The 20,696-nt window shown below is 37.9% G+C and overlaps 2 protein-coding genes across 2 annotated transcripts in view; one reads left to right on the forward strand and one right to left on the reverse strand.

The window, feature by feature from the left end:
* npr2 (natriuretic peptide receptor 2) overlaps positions 1–6,139 on the forward strand; it is an 82,231-nt gene extending 76,092 nt beyond the window's left edge. Inside the window, exons 20-22 of the mRNA XM_074690014.1 lie at positions 88–186; positions 3,270–3,361; positions 4,667–6,139. Of these exons, the coding sequence (XP_074546115.1) occupies positions 88–186; positions 3,270–3,361; positions 4,667–4,729 (254 nt within the window). The 3' untranslated portion in view covers positions 4,730–6,139. The remainder of the gene's footprint in view (positions 1–87; positions 187–3,269; positions 3,362–4,666) is intronic.
* A 4,933-nt stretch (positions 6,140–11,072) lies between these two features.
* On the reverse strand, positions 11,073–16,234 carry spag8 (sperm associated antigen 8). The gene is made up of 6 exons (XM_074690810.1): positions 16,018–16,234; positions 15,477–15,630; positions 15,215–15,260; positions 13,376–13,490; positions 11,772–11,834; positions 11,073–11,250 (listed from the first exon to the last, which is right to left on the reverse strand). Exons 1-6 carry the CDS (start codon positions 16,084–16,086, stop codon positions 11,143–11,145), a joined length of 555 nt encoding a protein of 184 aa, XP_074546911.1. The 5' UTR covers positions 16,087–16,234; the 3' UTR covers positions 11,073–11,142.
* Positions 16,235–20,696: the final 4,462 nt, after the last annotated feature.

Raw genomic sequence — 20,696 nt, forward strand, 5'->3', positions numbered from 1 at the left:
GTGTTAATGACTTCACCTCTAGTGTGCCCCATGTTATAGTTGTTTTCCACTGTGGGGTGTGACATTACATATGCATATGTTTCACAGGTCCAGTCTGTGCTGGAGTGGTGGGTCTAAAAATGCCCAGATACTGTTTGTTTGGAGATACAGTCAACACAGCATCTCGAATGGAGTCAAACGGAGAGGGTGAGTCTTGTTTGGTTCTATGTCTGGTATCACACAGGAAAAATCTAAAGCGTAAGAAACCCAAATTGAAAAGATTGTTTCTCTGCATCCACAAGGTCTATTTGAAACATTCTGGTGTCACAATCATACACTGTATAATAAATGGATGTAGTCACCCCTGATGTCTGTTTCTGTAACAGATTTTTCAAGCAAATTGACCAGTGCGACCATATTAGAAGTAGAGATGGGCTGATACACTTTTTTACATTCCAATCCGATCTGATCTATTAAAATTTGATTGTGCTGATACCCGAGCCATACCAATACAGTAGGCAAACAAAGTAAAACTTAAAACAAACAAAACATTCTCAATTTCCAGCCATTTATTAAATAGCGTTGCAACAACCTAAGTGCAATATGTAATGGCATGGTATGTAGGGATGCACCGATCCAACTTTTCTGGTTCCGATACCGATACTGATGCCTGGGCTTTGGGTATCAGTCTATACCGATACTGAGCCGATACCAGAGTAAAATAATAACCTGCATGATCCACTGTGGGATAAGACTGGTAATGTTTTGGGTAAAAAGCAAAAAATGAGTAGATGGAAAAACTGAAGTAAATATTGTTTTAAACTATAGAATATTCAAATGTTTAGCACTATTTTGGTAAAATCAAAGCTTCAGAATGTACAGAAATTCTTTTCAAATGTAAACTTTTATACCCTGTAGACTGGTAATGCAGCAAAAAAAGTGCATCAAAGGTAACATTTTAAATCAAGTAGCCAAGAGCGCCAGTGATAAAAGGCATGGAGCTGTTTGCCTGGATCGGCACGATGGATCTGCCCTTTTCCCACTGATACCGTTCCAGCTTTGAGGGGCACCGATACCCGACACCAGGATTGGTATCGGTGCATCCCTAATTAGATGTGGGGCGGGCTTTGAGTCTCCACACTAACCGCTACTGGGCGCCTGTCAGCCACATGAGCTGAGCTGTGTCTGTGATTGGGCAAACTCGCAATCTTAATATCTCCTAAACTACCAATGAGGGGGAAAAAATCAACCCTGTACAGTGTGTGCAGATGGTGAAATCAACAATTCAGACAGGAGATGTTGTTTTGGACCAGGCTGTAAATAATAATATATAACTCGAGTATTACCAAACAAATGGAGAGTTTTGTTGAAGTATAACTTGACGACATTTGTAGCTGAGTTTCTCCTGTTTACTCTGATGTGCAATATGACTGTTTTTATATGTAATAAGTGCTTGTTTTATGCCTTGTGTTGCAGAGAAACCTCAAAGTCCCCAAAATGGGGAGCCTTAGGGTTTAAAGGGTTAACTCTGCAGTATTTTATACATTTGAAGTAGTTCATCCTCTTCCATCTGCTACCTTAGATCACTCCGCTAAGCCCTTCCTACCAAAAATCCACATTTTCCTAAAAGCTTTCCTCTCCAAAACTTGTTTTTCTTTTAGCTCCTTTTGACAACAAAGGTTTAAAGGGCATTATTGTGGTGTAGGTAGGAAGGATCACTGAGGGGACATCCACTTGAGTGTCAGAACGCTGCAAAAACAAAACAAAATCTACTGCAATGTGAGATCGAAAGGAAAAACCAGGTTTGATGATTCTTTAGTGTGAGTTTCCAGTGTCTCTGAGCTGGCTGTACTTTAACCTGGCTTGATCACCGCTAACTTTGTCCTGAGAAGACAGGGTAATGTTCTGAGTTTTCAGTGTCTCTGAGTTGGCTATAAAGTAATGTTCTTTCACAAATGAGGAGTTTTTATCGTTTCCCCTCCAGAAATGCAGCCATGTTACAGGATGTTCTGCCTCTGAGTCTGAGTGAGGAGGGGTTGTCCTGGTGTAAATGTGATGCTAGTGCTCACCCACTGCAGGACACTTACCTCAATCTGCTCCTGACTGACCCTGCCACCTAGAGTCTGGTTAAGAATAAAGAAACAAGACAAACACAAATCAATATAGAGAAAAAAAATATGTGAAAGGTTTATGAAAACATCTGAAGCATCCCAGGCTCTGCATCTTTCTGCTTTAATCATCTTTTCTCTGATTTTAGCTGCATTTATCCCCCAGGCGTTGTAGATTCAAAAGATACTTTTAAGAGAGGTAGGAAGTGCTAGTATGTTCAGCTTCAGATTAGCCTTTTGGCATTGATTGACTGTGATCAGCAGTGTGATTCAACAGTATGTGTAATAAACCATCATTCTGCAACCAGCGCAGGAGTTTGGGCTATTAATGTATTCTTAAATAATCCAGGTTTTGGATTAAAACAAAGCTCCTTATGTACGTACCAACATTTCTTTGGTTCTGTTGTAAGCTTTCAGGAGATTTGTTGATGGATTTATTTTTGGTGCTGCTCTGTGTGTGAGGAAAAAAGGGATAAATTGATCAACTGTGCACCCTAAATGCCTTTTATTAATTATTTAATTATAATGATTATTTTCTTAACGGTAGATCGTAGGAAAATTTACAGATAATAAAAGTATGAGCTTTTTTTTTTACAGTTTATGAAGTCAGTGCGTGATCTGATTAATATTTTTAATTTCTTCTCATGCTAACAAGTGTCTGAAGTAGTATCTGCTGATGTAACTGGTCACATTTTTCTGTACAAAAATGTTTAGAAAGCTGAATTCAAGACTGATGGACCTGCTGAGTAGAACAGTTTTTACCTGACATTTCTGCTCTTAACAGGCTGTGACAGGAACCAGTGTTATAAAACTGTGGTTGAATCTCTTGCGAGCAAATCATCAGATGTATTGATTAACTACTGGGCTGCTTCCTGTATTTTGCCTCCTCTGGTAAATAATTGATTGCACTTACAGCAAAGGGCCCTTAGCCAGCGATAAACTGTGCTGCCTGAAGCTTCACAGGCAGGACTCATGTCTCACATCTCTGCACTGTGTGCATTAATTGGGCCAAACAATACAGATTTTCATCACTGTTAGCATTTCAGCTGCTGGCGCCCTACAGGCACCATCAAATTCCTTGTGTTTGTGATCTTAAAACCCCAGATAATAGCAGAGTGGTGGTAACTCAAGGATTGGTTGAGTTATGATGTGTCATCTCTTTTTCCTCTTTGTGTTTTGCAGCCTTAAAGATCCATGTATCCTCTGCTACCAAAGAAGTGCTGGATGAGTTTGGCTACTTTGATCTCCAGTTACGAGGGGATGTAGAAATGAAGGTATGGTTTCTGTTTCGAACTTTTGGGTGTCAACTTTTAGGTGACTGGTTAACAAAACAAAAACAAACAAACACAAAAAACCCTCTTAAGTGCTGTCCTCTCTGCATTCTGCTTGCCAGTAAAAAGGATCAGACTCAGGCCTGGTTTGAGTTCAGGCTGGAAAAGAGGAGATTCTTGCATTTGAGTTATGAGTGACATTACTAATGACAGCAGTGAACTTTTGTCACGTGACTGATGTCAAAGTAAAATCGCACTTGTCATTTAAAGGAGCCACACAGCAGACTTCTTCACAGTGGCAGCTGCTTGCTGTTGTTCAACTTTAGTTAAAAGCATAGCATGAACATAATGTAAAATCACCATCTAATCAGTCATGAGTGGAGCAAGTGAAAACCAGGTCACTAGCATCTGTTCAGATCCTGGCGCACAGTCCACAGTTTCTTTGACTACAGCGGATCCCCATATTACCAAACCACTTTTTGGTATCCTTAGCTCCACCTTCCTGGAAGGTGGAGCTAGAAACACTGCAGTCATTTGATTGGTTGAATTGTCCCCTCCTCAGTGACATCAGCTGCTGTTCTTCTCCTGGTGGCACACAGCCTTCTCTGAAACAAAGCTTGTTTGCGTTTTGTTACAAAGAGCCCCACAATCATGGCAATCTTTGTTTACTGTGTCGCACTTTTCTTTTCGAATTACACTCCGGCTACCAAGTAGGGCACAGTTGGCTGTGGAAATAAAGGCTTGTGTACGAGGGTGATCATTTAATGACAGATTTAATGTTATGTGGACTTGTTGTTGGCTTCACTCTTGAGAGCAAGAGGTTACGTCCATTGTTGTTTTTAAGATTTTTTGAAATACTAGTTACTTAATTTCATCACATTCATTTATATTAAATATTCATTTAAGAATCATGTGGTCCTACTATAGCTTAGTGGTTAGACTGCAAACCCAAAGTACAGAGGTTGCGTTTGTTAATGAGAGCAGCCAGGGTCCAATCTGGCCCATGGCTCATTGATATCATCTCACTCTTTCTCCTCATCACACAAGACACAATAACCAGTGAAACTGAGTAAATATTTCATGTTGAATTAAATAAGTAAATCCTAAAAAGCAATGTTATTAGTAACATGGTGTGTTTTTGCATGACAAGTACGATAAGCCTTTGGTTAATGATGGCTTAATTCAAGTTAAAAGCTGGAAGTGCAAGCAGAGTTGCAGCAGCCATTAGAGTAGCCCTTAAACAGAGGTCATCAGCCCCCCCCCATCTCCATCTCGATTGATGAACTTATTGATTTCTGTGTATTTCAGGGCAAAGGCAAAATGAGAACGTACTGGCTTCTCGGGGAGAAGACTGATGTGTATGTTATCTGAGAGGTCTGCTGACAACACGACAGCAGCAGAGGAGACGAACAGCAGGAGCTCCAGTGGCCGAGCCACTTCTTTATTTGTTCTAGAATAAGTCCTTATTGGTGATTTCCGTGCAGAGGAAAGGCAAACGACACCATGTGACAAAAACAGAGGGAATTCCAGGTATTTTTACTACCTGCATACTGTAACTGAAAAAAAGAAAAAAAAAAGATGTTGTAAAAGTTGTTTTTGTATGAAGAACCTTTCTGTCCTGAGAGTGAGTAATTTTCACTGATAAATTCTTATTTTTTGTGCTTTCTATATTAAGATTTGTATAATGTGTTTGGAAGTCAATGATGTATTAATATTTCATCCATTGAAGTTTGGAGGCACAGGATTACTATGATGTCACTGCAGGGGTTCATGAACCGTGTTAAACAGTACAAGCTAATTTGTATATATGTATATCCAAGATAATGTAAGATATTTTGTTCAATAAACTGAGTAAAAAACTCTTTTTCCATTTATAGATCACTCTATATTTGTATGCTTCTGCTTTTCGGGCTGTGGTTAATTATTGATAACTGGATACTCTGAGTGTGTAACATGAGACCAGCAGGAAAGAGGAACATTGGGCCTTAGCTGATCAGGAGTGAATACAGAGGTCTCTTAAAGAGGGATTTAAAATGAAAATGAAATGTTTATATGCTAATATTATGATTGCTCCAACAACCAACAGTGAACTCTCACTTCAACTGAAAAGTTGGAGCTTGTTATGTTTATTTAATCTGAAAGAAGCAACATCTTTAAGGGGCTTATAATAATGTGTTATAAAAGATTAGAATGGTGAACATGTGGCTGTGTGAATTAGAGTATTGTCAGGGTGAGCAGTGCCCTGACACAATTTTTGTAAGCCTCCTTGAATTTACTGTCACATCAAAACCCAAAACTGCTTACAAGTAACATTAACTGAAACTGAAAATTTCCACCAAATGTAACCTTATACAAGAATTTCTAAAGGAGTATTTATGTTGAAATTCTGTCCTCGTTCAGCTCTTCATGGAGCTGTGCAGTCAACACATCATTTGACTTTTAGTGATGACCACAACCACTTGTGGTTTAAGGGACTTTGCAGTGATCAGCATCTTTGAGATGTACCCATGAGCTCTACTGCTGTTGCCTGGATTGCAGGACAGTACGATACTCCACTTTTCTCTATCAGAAATGGTTTGGGCTCTGTAGCTTTTCAAGCCACTCTCTCGCATCTGTTCACATATTTTGCAACTCCCAAGACCAGCCCGAGACAGAAATGAATGTTTTTATGGTAAATGAACCAGTGCTTATAAAGCCCTTTTCTAGCCTTTCTGACCACTCAAAGTGCTTTCAGACTCCTAGTCTTTTTCACCCATTTATACCACATTCAAACACTGATGGCAGAGGCTTCTATCCATACTCATCCACACACCAACAGTGGGAGGAATTTGGGGTTCCATGTCTTGCCCAAGGACACTTTGGTATGTGACTGCAAACCCTAAACCTTTGGATTGAGGTGATGATGACTCCTTAATCACTCTGTCTTGGTTTATTTCTGCAATGAACCAGCTCTCAAACAATGATCCTCACTTTATAATCATTTGTATACAGACATAATAAAGAAAAGGGCTCATATATGTATGATGATTTTTGACTTGGTTGTGATGTTTGTGGGAGAGTAGCTGGTATCTTGTAAAATGAGCCTCATCCATTGCACCAATCAAACTAAGTATTACCCAGCTGTCAGACTGACTGTATGACAACTGGTTTTGCAAAATTAAATCATGATAGATGAATGGATATTAGATAAAATTGTTCATTGCATTTTTTTCTCTAAAGAAAGGATACGTACAAAAGATTTAAATAGGGAATATAAAAAGTTTAAAAATAGAGAACATAAACACTTTAAATATAGAATGTGAAACAGTTTAAATAAAAAAATACTAGAGTACCAAAAGAACAATGTAAACAGAGTAGAAAGAGGATATAAAGAGTATTGCACTTATTGGAGGGAAAAGTTTTCACCGACAGGGTATTGCACATCAGTGGATATAATAATAATACTATTGAAAGACATCCAGTTCATACAGCTCAGTGAAATTGGAGGGAAAGGCCGTAGAGAACCAGTAATTTAACCAGTGAAATCTAAAACCCATATCTATGATAAACTGGGAGCCAGGAGGCTAAAACTGAGGGGATTTTAGGGTTCTGATTAAAAGCCTGACTTCTGATATCTGAACAGTCTGTACTTGATTAATGGACATTTCTTTATCAGGCTGTGGCTTGATAAGCATGCAAAATGGTCTCCAGTCCTTAAAAGTTTATATAGATTGTACAAGCTGATAAAACAGGATTGCATAAGCCATGTGCTGTGCTTCTCAAAAACTTATGTGAACTCAGAGAATATCTGGGCCAAATTCTCCAGACACTTAAATGTTTTTATAACAGTTTAACCCAGAAAGAATTTATAAATGTCCAACCCGAATATTGGATGACCTAAAAGAATTACCCATTTAAAAGTCGGGGAGTGCTCACAGATGTATCAGCCAGTTCAGCTGAGGGGCAGGATACCTAAGGTAACCTTTGAGGATCAACTACGCCACCTTTAAGAGTTTATTTTCTATTTCCCTCTTCTGTTAAAAATCAGCCTTGTAAGTCTTGACAATTAATTCAGATTTCTCTGACATATATTTGCTCTGTGGTTTAAAATTCCACAATGCAATGTATGCATGTATCAGATACCATGTGCTCCGTAGAGAAGCCTTATTAACTGCAGGCAGTGGTGGACAGATAAGGAACAGAAGTGCAAAAAAGTGTTGGCAGCAGGCAGCTGTGTGTTTGCTGTAATGACATCATTTCTCATTAGATGCTCATTATCAGTTGTGGAACGGGGGTACAGACGCTGTGTGTGGCCATGTGTTGGTGTGTGTTTGTGTTTTTTTCATCTCTGCAGAAGAACATCTTCTCCTCCTGCATGGCTGTAATTACCGCCCACTTTTTTTCACAGCAACACACAAAGTCGGTGCCTGTTAGCAGCACAGCAAGCAGAGAGAAGATCTCTGCTGAACCCGGAGCTGACCTGTAAACTCCTCACCGTCAACCAGGCTGTCAGTCACCCTGTCCTGTGTTGTTTCTTGCTTTTTCATGCAATCCAGACCTTACAGAACATACGGATCCAGAGCATTAAGCAGTAAGTGTGTTAATAAAAAAAAAAGATACCTATTGAATAAAATACAGAACAATGTTTGGTGATTTCAACCCTTTAAATGTAATTAACCTGCACGCTGGTGTAATGTACTAGTCAACACAAAGAAATACTAGTTTGAAGTTGAGAAGAACAGACATCCAACCCTTACACCATGAATCCACCCCAGCTAACACATACTTGGAGACCATGTTATCTATTTGAGTAACATCCCAGCTACCTGGTGGCAGGCCCACAAATGTATTTCTACATGTAAATTGATTGTTTATTTGATACTTTTTATTTAACAAAAACACAAAAGACTGTCTAAAACATTCACTTCTGAAGTTCTGAAATATGGCAGTGTTCACATTGAAAATGCAGACTCAACAAACTCATACCTGTTCATTAGTTGAAAAAAGGTAAAGGAAACAAAGGTAAACAAACAAAAAAAGATACTCAGCAATGACATAGCTACAAAATAAAACAGACCTGCGTAAAAGTTTGACGCTAAATTGGCCATGATTTTTCGTCAGTTCCAAAAATTTCTCCATTCACAGAAGAAGTTATTAGGAGCAGATGTTTGCAAAGTAAAACTTCACAATTACCACCGAAATATATCCATATTTGGCTCTGTGACCAGCATGTCGATAGTTGTTATAGACATGTACAGTCTCACAGCTTTATGCAGAAATGTAATGTGGTGAGAAGAGAGGCAGATAAGTTAAAACTGCATTGAGAACTTCATTTGAAAAGTTAGGCTCACAATTTTCTTCCAGGCCTGATGTTTCAGTGGCAGTATTTATTTTCTAGAAACATCTCGTGAAAATAATGACATGTTTGGAAAGAAAACTGCATAACAAAAGCTTAAATCACTTGTTGCCATAGCTACAACCTACTTATTCTGACTGAACACAAGATTCAGCTAACCCTGACATTGTCATCTGATTGGCAAAGAAATGTGTATCTTATGCGCTTGCAATCAATGGGCTGTGATTGACATCAAGCTGGTGTGTGCCTCAGTAATGATAGAGAAGAGTACTGACAGGTTCTGGAGTTATTTTCTTCAAGCACAATGGTGAGATAGTAACCTGATGTAGGAGGATCGTGCAGCTCTTTGTTACTTTTACAATAATTACAGGATATGAAAGACTAATAATAGAGACAGCACACAAACAAAACTCCCTGGTCAGATGGAGAGTGCATAAAGCAATATCATAAATAAGTCACACAACAGAAAATATTGAACTTGCCAAAAGCTTAAAAAAAAAAAATAGAGATTATGCCCAGGACTAAGGTGGACAAAGTAATGTTTGCCACGGATCCCTTCCCTGTCATTCAAAGTTTGTTTGTTATGTCCAAAGTAGAAATTTTAGTTAACACTTGCTTGATTCAAACCTGAGTTTCTTTAAATCAGGCTACATTTAAATCTATTTCAAGCTAAAGAACATAACTGAATAGTGGTGGCAAAAATCATTTGAACACTTGGCATATTTAACAGGTTTTAGTTGTTTTTGTTGAATTGGCCGTTGAAAATGAAACATTAACAGTAATGTTTATGTCATAACGCTCTTTAAACCATAGAATGGAGCCATCATACGGAGATTTTGCTCATTTCCTTATATAAAGAAACATTGAAAGTGATGGCCTGGCTCCCTCATGTCCAAACTTCAACCATAGGCTGTATAATTAATGGACATAGTCTCTGCGGTGTGACCCGTCTGAAACAGGTTTTTGAAGCAAATTAACTGGTACGGCCATATTGGAAGTGACACAGGCTTTAAATCTCCATAATAACAGCTAGAGGGCCTGTAATGCCACATCATGTAATAACTGTGAGCTGAGCTGTGCCACTGATTGGGTGAACTTGTGATCTCAATATCTTCTAAAACGCTGAGTTAGAAAAAAAAATTCACCACCCATACATAGTGTGCCAAGATTGAAATTAGAGATTCGGACCCAAGATATTTTTTGTACTAGGCTTTAAATAGTTTTTTTCCTGTTTTGGAAATGGCTTTTTTTGGCTTTGTGTGTGCATGAGTTCCGGTACTTCCAGAGCCAGCCTAAAGCAAACACTCAAGAAACAGCAGATTTAGTACTTTGCATTGTCTCATACTTTTTGACTGAAGGTTGCCACTTGACTTCAACACTATCCTGCGAATTTGGAAAACTTGTTAAATGAAGTAGACAGATCTATTGTCCTTTCAAAGGCATGGGATAACATTAGAGTTGGAGTGCTCAGGAAATATATGTGTCTCTGTGCCAGTGACATGCTGCTGTAACTGCTGCAGAAGGTGGATGAACCAAACATCAAAGTTCAAAGTAGAAAAAAACAGAAGGACTCACTTCATCTGATATTTGTTGTTCTCAGAGCGACCATCTGCATGTTTTATGATCATGATTTGGAGACAAAAAAGGTCAAACTTTCAGATCTGTGTGTAGCACTGGTAGCACACTTCTAAGGGGCCTGGCCTGTGACCTACTGGCATATGGCGTGGCATGTCATCAGTCACTTTTCGATCTTGGCACTATTGAACATTCTTCTGCTTCTTTCCTGGACGATAGCTACAGAGACTGTGGTGGAAATCATAAAAGAAAGTTTGACATCATTTTGGCGGCTTATTCAGGATTCTCAGCTCGCTGCACAGCATGAAGGGAGATGGGCAGAGAGAACAGCACATTCCTTTGGAGGTTGTTTACTGGCTGCTGATCCAACTGTGTGTATCACCATTAATGCTCTAGCTCTGACCAGAGCCATCCTCGAGTGCTGACAAATGCAGTAAATAATAACATTTAGGAAAGCAAACACAAGGTGAAATGTTTCTAAACTTAACATCGAAACCTGTTAATGTGCTTTAATAGGTTAAGATGCTGTCAGTCTGTCCTAGTGGGAAATTTTTAAGGCAGTGAAACTTTATTCATTTGAAGCCCAAATGTCCAATTGGGGATATCTATTTTTTTAGTCTGACAATTTTTTTTTCTTTTTTTAAAAATTCTGTTTGTATTTCTTTTAATTTTTTTAATCATTGTTCACTTCACAGTAGTACTCCTGCTACTTTTCTTTCATTTACATAAATGGTCGTAGAACAGTACACAATGTAATTTTCAAAGTGTTAATCGTACAAAAAAGAAGAAGCTGAAATTGTGGTGATAATCTTTAATAGCTCTCTAACTTTACATCAAAAAGTAGTGATGTGATAAAATCATGCATCATACTGTCTCAGCCATCAGGTAGGAGCTCGATTTCATCCAGACGCTCACTGATGGGTGTGCTGAACTTGGCTGATTTCCTGAAAGGGGCTTCAGAGGTCTGTACTGCCGTTACACCCTGTGATATGAAAAAAGTGACGCATAAAACAACATAAAGGGTTTTGTAAAGTCTGATTAAATCGAATCACTTTTTTCTCATATCATGCTTCGCTACATGTGATGTATGAGCTCAACACATAATGAGCCCAGGCAGAAAATAGCAAAGAACACATTGCACAAAGTAGAGGGGATTCTTGGGGAAAGAGCACCTGCTGACTCTATAATCATCTTGACCACAGTACAAACTGTGTGTGCTGCATTATTTTTCCGAGATGTTGTTGCTGTATTCGCCTCTGACATTATAAAGTGTTGTTGTGACAGCAGCTTAAAGATGATACTTCACACTAAATACAGACCAGCATATTCAGCATAGGGATGGAATGTACTGTACAAATAAATAGTACATTTTGTCATGCCAATAATGCTATTAATTAACATTTAATTTAAATACAGATTTTTTTTCATTGCTTGTAGCATCTGCCTTAAGAAATATGATGAAACGCTCCCAATGTGACACTGTGTGAGGGAAGTGTGACTGACCTGTATCCTCTGTCGATTTTCACTCCAAAATGTGACAGCCTCTTCACTTATATAATCATGACCCTTAAAGAAAAGGAAGATAACAACGTATTGTTAGATGGGCGGCACAATGAACTCCATATGATGAAGCAGTCTCATTTTCACTTTTATGACTTTTAACAATTAAAAGATTATCAGGCTTTGAAATGATTTGTTTTCTACAATTTATGTCCTAAAAGGTGTCAAGCAAATAATACTTAAGCTCCAGATCACTGTTGACATCTTTTAGGAGCTTCTTTATGTCTGTTTATATTATCTTTAGCCATTTGTTTGTTCCTACTTTTTTTTACAATGACAAAAGCACATAAATCTGTAGCTGTAGAGAAAAAAAACTGAGTGATCTGATCACTTAGAGAGCCACAAAGAAGCGGCTACAGCTACATCTGTACAGAACACAGCTTTCTCTGTACGGTCAGTTTAATTCTAAAAATTCATTAATTCTTCTATGTAAAATAGGAGCATAGAAACATAAATTGTCAAAATGTATACCGAAAGTTTTTTGGTTTTTTTTAGTTTTTACCTGGTCAAGTTTCCACAAAGTGATCTAGAGATTGAAACTGAGTTTCATGGCAACACTAAGTTGTCTCACTAAAACACCATGATAACAATCTGCAGCACCCACTCTATTGTGGGGAACAAAACAGGTTTTTAATGACCAATCTTGTTCCAGTTTCAACTGAAAAAATACTGATACTGGTAATTACAGTTCATGAAACTCACAGCTTACTAATGATGACAGCTCTACAAGAGTAGAAAGCTTTTACTGTCCATCAGCTCAGCTCAGAAAATCATTAGGAACACCATATTATGTCATGTGAAGAGGAGCAATCTATGGTGAGATGTTATGGTCTTTCAAAGGGTTGTAATTAAGACTTCTACCTTTCTTAAATAATCACACTCCCAGCTCTTTTCCACAGCATTTTTAACACTAGAGTGGGAGATCATAATCCTAAAAGAAGAAGGGTCGGAATGGACTTTTTCACAAACAGCTTAGCCCATATTTTAGCCATCAGCTCGTGCTCCATCACTTTCCTGTTTGGCTTTCTTCTACTCTGACATCCATTTTTCCTTCCCTCTTCTTAACGTTGTTGGCCAATCATGACTTTTGGGTATAGATGGGTACCGAGTTAGGTACTTTTATAGGTACCAACTGAATTCTGTCAAGAGTACCGGGTACCAACTCATGTAACATCAAAAGGTACCATGTTTAGGTACCTGAATGCATCCTTGTGACTGTAAGGGAGTGGAAGAGTAGGTGATTTTCCATGCCGGACATGAACACAGCATTGCAAGGTTATATTTTGAAGACTAAATATGTTAAATTGAAAAAATAAAAAATCTTAAACAAATTGATATTTTTCACCCCACAAACACAGAAAAGTACCGGGAATTGATACAGTTGAGTACCGGTACCGATTGCCAGGTACTGGGTATAGGTACCGTATCATTTCAAATGTGAAAGGCAACCATCCCCACTTTTGGGAGACAAGATCCTGGACCTTGAGCAAGGTGATGTTTCTCCTTTGATCACAACACTGCTCATTAGCTAAAAAAATGAAACTTACTGGTGTTGGCTCAGGTGTAAGAGGCACAAACCCCTCAGCACAGAAGTCTGTCTGAGTGGTGGTACAGAAATCGGTTTTGGATTTGGGTGGGATTTTTTCAGCATGAAACTGCTCACTGTTGAAACAAAAAAATATATTTTTAAACAAAGTTAAAGCAAAAGCTGTATCTTATACCATTTTATTTCAGTTTCACACATTATTTACTGGTCTTATTTTCTGTTCTGAAAGCAAACTAAGCTAACTGCTTTGAAGAGTGATGAAAAAGGGAGATTGGTGTTTCCTAAAGATGCACAAAAATATCCAAAGGAAAGTCTTTATAGAAGATATCTATTTTTTGTATTAGAAAACTGTTGGTGAGAGACACACACTCATCATCTGGTTCAATGAGCTGATTTGATGATCCATTATCAACCTAAATTAGTTCAGTAAGGTAAATGAGACCACATGGTGCTTGGTGGTGTCTCATTCAGCTATTTATACAATCTGCTGTTACAGCTGAGCGTAAATGATGCATATTGTCATAATGTTTGAATTATACACTTTCAGAAAACCAGAATTTATTGTGGTGATTGATTCATTAAAACATTATTATTTGAGCTACAGGTTTTCCTTCATGTGCAATGAGAGTTTCATACTGAGAAATGCATCAAAGCAAATCGAAAGAGAGAGAATTGCACAGCTGAGGCAAAGTAGTTTACATTCATCATCTTGAGTTGTCTAGAGAGTGTTGATCTCGAGAATGTCAGTGATCCCAAATATTTGATACACAGGAGTTGAAGATTAAGTTCCAAATTCAGAATAAACAAACCAGGTCTAAGGCTTTACACGGTTACTAGTAAGTAGCAAACCCTGAGAATTTTACAGTCCAGTTAAGCACATATGATAAATATGAAAAGGAACACGATAATGTGGAACGGCAGAAAGACTCCTTCAGCTACACCTATCCTACATGATATACATGAGTATTAAAAATCAAGTTCAGTGACAACGTTTTCAATTTGATACCTAAATATAGACAAACTATCGAATCAGCTTCCCTTTATGTCTGTTTGTGGCAAAACCCTGCAGGATGCAGTCAAAAACACAACAGTGAAGAAAGTGTACACAGAGGCTGTATATAAATATTTACAGTTCTTGTGCAAAAAGGTGCCTTAACAGCCTTAACAGGTATAAGTACACTTCTAGGAGATAGATTCCAGTCGAGCACAGTCTGTTCATGCCCACACATTTCTGAGATGAGGGTCTAATCAGTGCAAACAACTGTGTGGGTGAGACAATGATATGTAGGACCTGATGATGTAAGATATGCACAATCCTAGAGCTTTAGAGTGATGTGATTTGATATTAACGCTTTTTTCCGCGACTGGCTTTTCTGATCTCAAACTGTCAAAAAAGGTTTTAACTCAAGTTGGATATGGCAAGAATCAGAAGCATGCCTTTAAAGTTAAGGAAATTCAGTGTATGGCTCTCAATTGAGTTATGAGAGCGTCTGCTGCTCAAGCTGTCATCATCGAAGACATGGTACGTTGTATTTTTTATGAGCAGTTAACTCGTGCAACGTTAATAACCACATGTGTAGAAATAGACTCCATTAACTCTATTAAAGATGACTGGGCTTTCTGTTAAATAACATCATAAAATCTGTTTTAAAAGGTATTACAGCTGTGACTGAAATTGTAAAACAAACCTAGACAGTTAAATATTACATCACTTTCCTCCAACACGTTTCCCCTTTCTGCACAGTCAGACAGTGTTTTCTGTTTCCATAAACAAACCGCTTCCAGCAATGATTTATCCAGCGTCAGTGAAGGAAAAAAAAAAGTTTTAAAGCTGATTTACCTTATCATCAGAGCGATGTGTTTTTCCAAAAGTTCACTTCTGATACCTGAACCATAGAGAAACAATCAAAATGAGTGAAGTGACCTTACAAAGAAACCGCCTGAAAAGGATTTAGAAGGTCAAGGTGTCCATAACATCGAGACACTCACAGTGAAATGTTTTCAGCTCTTCTTATATTCAATCCAGTTGATGCATTCATAGTTAATAAAAGTCTGAGAGCAAAAGATTCTGATTGTTGAAAGTGAAAGCCAAATAAACATACCCCTCTTCCTCACTCCTGGACTCTTTGGAGGGGCAAAGGCAACTTTGTGTGTGGTCATAGTCTCCATTGTAGTGTCCTGGTTCAGCGTGAGGATCCCTCTGTGTCCATGTCTCTGGATCCTCTTCTCTTCTGTGTCAAGAGCAGCAACAGCCCTCTAGGCACAGGGACACACAGGGTTGACATGTATAGGGAAATGCAAATGCTTTCAAAGCAATTTGGCAAATAGTTCTGATGCGAAGCCTTCAGTTTGATGATATTAGCAGTGAGTCTTACTTTTATTTTGCTGAAATTCTTTTTTGTTCCATGCTACTTTGACTGTAGCCTCCCCTGTTTTTGTCTTTGCTGTCTCAGTTAGAAAAACGTAATTGTGCCTGTCATTCGAAATGATAAGAATTAGCTCTATCTCTGATCTGTGTGTGTCTTAACTATTCCACACGGATTGTTTCAGGAAGTTTTACGCTGTATAAGTTAGACAAGTTGCCTGGAGTGGCATTGCCCTGCTTGATAGCGTTAGCATGAGCACAAAGCTAACTTCACTCACCTCTTCTGCCCAGTTATGCAACATGCACCTCCCCAATTTTTTTTCCACGGTGGTAGACTGTTCATTCATTTTAGTGCGACTAAAAGTACTAAAGATGACTCAAATTATTCAAATCGTCTGTTCAAGACGTGAACGAAATCATCTCAGTATGGGACACGGCAACGAACCTGGCAACGGGATTCTGTTGACGGAAGTGTCGCCATGACAACGACCCCCCTCTGTTCCCCGGACAAAGGAGGAAAGGAGGAACGAGGAACGAGGAGAAAGGGAAGAAAAGTGTTTTTTTTTTATTTTTTTTTATTTTTTAACACACACACACACACACACACACACACACACACACACACACACACACACACACACACACACATATATATATATATATATATATATATATATATATATATATATATATATATATATATATATATATATATATATATATATTGAAAACCCTTACCTGAAAAGCAATCCTCTACTTCATTTTATTTCGTGTTTTTGTTTAGGATTACTTCAAGGACAAAAGGTAAACCATACACAATCCTTGAAAAAGACAAAACTGCAATATTTGACCATGCTTCTTTGGGTATTTCATTATGTATCCAAGCAAGGGTTTCAATCTCCCTTTTCAAATCAGTTATTCAACTCATCTGTTTCGTCTCCCCTCTTCTCTGAGCTTTGATTGGGTTTTAACGTCACTCAAGGTTTTGTACTTCCTGCTTCAGAAAAAACACAATGACTCACAAAGTCTTTGCTCTAATATTTCTCTATATGAGTACTAAGGGTGGCACTGTTTATCTCAATCCTGTCTTATCAGTATTTCCCTTGTATAATTTGTTTCTGCTGCATTGTGTTGTACTGCCATGAAAATTAACTTGATATAGATTTTACCTGTGGGCTATGAGATATGTGTTATAAATTCGATTTTTCTCTTCTTCTGAAAGAAAGTATAACCTGTGTAACAAGGGAACAAGTATTACTGATGTTTAAATCAGAATTAAAAAATCTGTTTTGTTCCTAAATGTTCGAAATGGAGACCAGATAAAAAAAAACCCATTAGCCTATATAGAAAAAAAAAAAAAAAAAAAAAAAACTGTCCAATAACAGATTCATATCTAGTGTTGATGGAGTCTCTAAAACACATCTCATGGCAGAAACAGCTACAAATGAGTGAACATCCTCCCACTCTCTGTGGGAGGATGTAAGGTTCAATAGTCCAGCATACATTTCTTCAGGTGACACAATTCAGTTGGTTTCCAGGTAGCATTTCAAGTTGGAAGCATATTTCCCCCCTAAATATATATATATATATATATATATATATATATATATATATATATATATATATATATATATATATATATATATATATATATATATATATATATATATATATATATATATATATATATATATATATATATATATATACATTTTAGCCGAAGACAGTAAGCCCAAACAGAGCTTGTGAGAGGACCTTGATAACTTTTTTTTGACACATATACACTCTTGAGGATCTATAACCAATTGCCACACTCCTGAAACCATAATGTGTGATTGAATATTAACATCAACAAATAATTTGCTTTTAAAGTTAACAAGACATTTATTCATTTAGGTGCACTTTGCCCAAATCGGTGGATAAAAATGAGTTGGATGCTGTCCCAGAATGCTGTGTAATGCTAGGTAAAGGTCAATTGTATCAAAATTTCTAAAAAAAAAAAAAAAAAAAAAAAAGAAAGAAAAAATTAACTGAGTACATCAAGCTCAATTGATTTATTTTGTCTGTGTTTTCTCTTTATCTGCAACCTGCTCTGTCTGTGTAAAGCAACCTCACCCCATATGTCAACTTTTGCACGTCTATATTCTCATTTAATGCACTCTGGTTGATATCCTGAAAGTAAAAATTACTTGCTGCCAAATCACAGAGACAGCATCATCATTTCAGTGAAAAGCTCAATTTAAGAGAGTATTTATTTACCCAGTAACCATTGTAAATCACTCGTTCATTGAGAGCCACATCACATTTATTCTTATCGAAGAAAGCCTGGCTATATTTAACACTTGCTTGTTACCGTGGATATGAGACACAGCTCAAACCACTGGGTCTGTTGCTGAGAAACAGCCAAGGAGTTTTCGCTGTCAGGCAGCCAATGTGTCTGGATCAGTGGAAGCTCAGCATGAGGCTCAGTCAGACATCTAATTAATGTTTTATGGATGCTCAACTGTCAAACTGTGCCTTGTCATGCCACGCTCACTAATAGGTGTCCACCCAATATTTTATTCCTCCTTTTTATTATGTTGGCGGTAAATACCACGTGCACTCTATGGGCTACAAGACATTACAATGAGACACTATTTCCTCACTCAATAGAGCAGGGAGGTATTCATCAAGAGAATATTTTTTAGCATTAAGCTTTTTTTGTTGTTGTGATAAATATTACATATCTAAACATATTTCTCTGTAACTGAACCTTAAAACAGAAGAACTTCAAATTTCTTCAAAGTGGCAATACAAGAGAAAGGCAAAACAGCAAGGTATAAAATTAAGGATTTTATCATCCTCTAAAAGTAGAAAGAGGAAAATTGAGAAATAGGCTTTGTGTCTGTTTAAGAGTCAACAGCTATTCTAGCAGTTTCACAAAGCTTAAAGGATCTGCTTACTGCAGCATAACAGGCTTACATGAACCATAACCAGGTACATAAACATTAGAGTTAAAAATACCTTAACTCTGGCACAGCTAATTTTCCTTTAATGACCATGACAAAAAGAAAGGATAGAAAGATGAAAGCATTAGTGAATTAAGAGAGAGGGTAAAAGATCCACACAGCTAGAGCATGGAAACATGGACGAAACTATGTATAATATCCATAAATAAAATGGGTATATTCCTTGCTTATTTGAGGTAAGATGATGCTGAAAGTAAATCGTAGCAGATATGAGGAATAAAATTTATTTATAAACAAACCAAAAAACTTCAAAGTATTTTTTTCCCTTACAGAAATACAGAAACAGATTTTGAGTGAATTTTTATCCCTTGAAACTTGCTGTCACATTCCCTCACACTGTATTAACACTGAGGTTTATGCATGGTCACTGGAGTGGGTACATGTGGTGCAGATTCTTCTAATCCTTTTTGTACAGTTCATCATTACAGCCTTCCACTGAAAAGCATCATTCTTTAGGAAGTATTTCATGGGAAATTCTCTCTTTCTCATTCCATGTGTGCTGTACCTTTTCCATGAATAAAAACCATCTCTGCATAATGTGTCTCACTGCGTTTCCCTGTTTCTCCCCAAATAGAAACCATGACGGTTTTTCTCCTATAGCTCACACAGACTTTGGACACATTTTATCACCCTGAGATCTGATACCAGACCCGAAGTCAGCTTTTATCTCATCACTTTCATCTTTCCCCTCAAATAACGTCCTGTTACATCTTGACCTTCACGCTGACTCAGACACCCTCTGTCATTACGGGTGGAAGCTTGGAAAAGCTAAAAGCAGGCTTTGACTTTCATCTTCTGGCTCCTCAAGATTTGTCTTCATGGTGTGCCATCATTATCGCCCTTATGATATAGAATGACCATAGGCTTTATAAAACAGGACGTGTACATTTTGCAGGCCTGAATTAAATTCTGTGTATTCCACATTAAGCGCAATGATGCCCTTCAACTAAATGAGCAAGGACAATGTTTAAAAGGGCCTGTAGCATGGTTGTATAATGTTCCTCCATTCCATTAAGATTTGTTTCCATTCCATTAGAATGTTTCCATTCTTATTTCCATGCTCAGATGATGCATCTGCTTTTCAAATGCAGTCAGGTGTCTCACTGCGCTTCTCAATCTTGTTACCAACCAAAGCTGTTATCAACCAAGGCTGTTATTTGCACATAAGTTTCAAATGAGTCACTGCAGCCAAAGGCACCTGTTGAAAGACAAACAGAAGATAGACAAAGTTAGCCAGCTGCAGGTGAAAAAGCTTTGGCAGTCAGATACTGATTTAAGGACATAGCCAAAAAGAATAAGAAAAAGAGGCTTAAATGTTTCACTTATGTTCATCAGGCGGCGAAAAATTACTTCACATTTATCAAACAGTTGCTTGTTCTCTGTGCTATGTGCAAATAAGCGGCTGTTAGCGAATAAAATGCACCAACCAAAACTGCTTATCAGGGCTGTATGGACAAAATCCTTTGTGGGCCAGAAATCTTAAACCTGTCAGTGGGAAAAGTGAGATTTCAAAAGCTAAGACCTCAGAATGGGTTGGCAAAATGAGCCGTGTTGAAAATTCAACAACGTAATTCAATTTGTGGCTGTTAATGTATTCACTGCTGTCAGAGCTGCCTTGTATTTACCTAGCTGGAATAACACTTCAGCTCCTGCCATGTGGCTCACTGCTCAGTGTTGTGTAAAAAGAAGCGCTGCTACGCCGAGGGTGCTGGTGTTATGTTTGTCGTCTCTCAGCAGACGAGCAAGACCTTGTGTTTTAGTTGGCTCTCATAAATGTAGTCAGCTGGTCGGCACATCTTGACGTTAAATCCTTTTCTTCTTCCTTTTAACAGTGTAACACCGTCTGTGCTCATAAGAGCCTTTACAAGAACAAACATGGGAAATGTTTCCCGCTCCTACTCCTTCTGTTTTACAGGAACCTTAGAAAATTTGGGGGTTGTTTTCTGTTG

Source organism: Halichoeres trimaculatus, unplaced genomic scaffold (assembly GCF_033239565.1).
Source record: "Halichoeres trimaculatus isolate MK-OKI-2021-1 unplaced genomic scaffold, fHalTri1.1 fHalTri1_scaffold_16, whole genome shotgun sequence".
Taxonomy (NCBI): domain Eukaryota; kingdom Metazoa; phylum Chordata; class Actinopteri; order Labriformes; family Labridae; genus Halichoeres; species Halichoeres trimaculatus.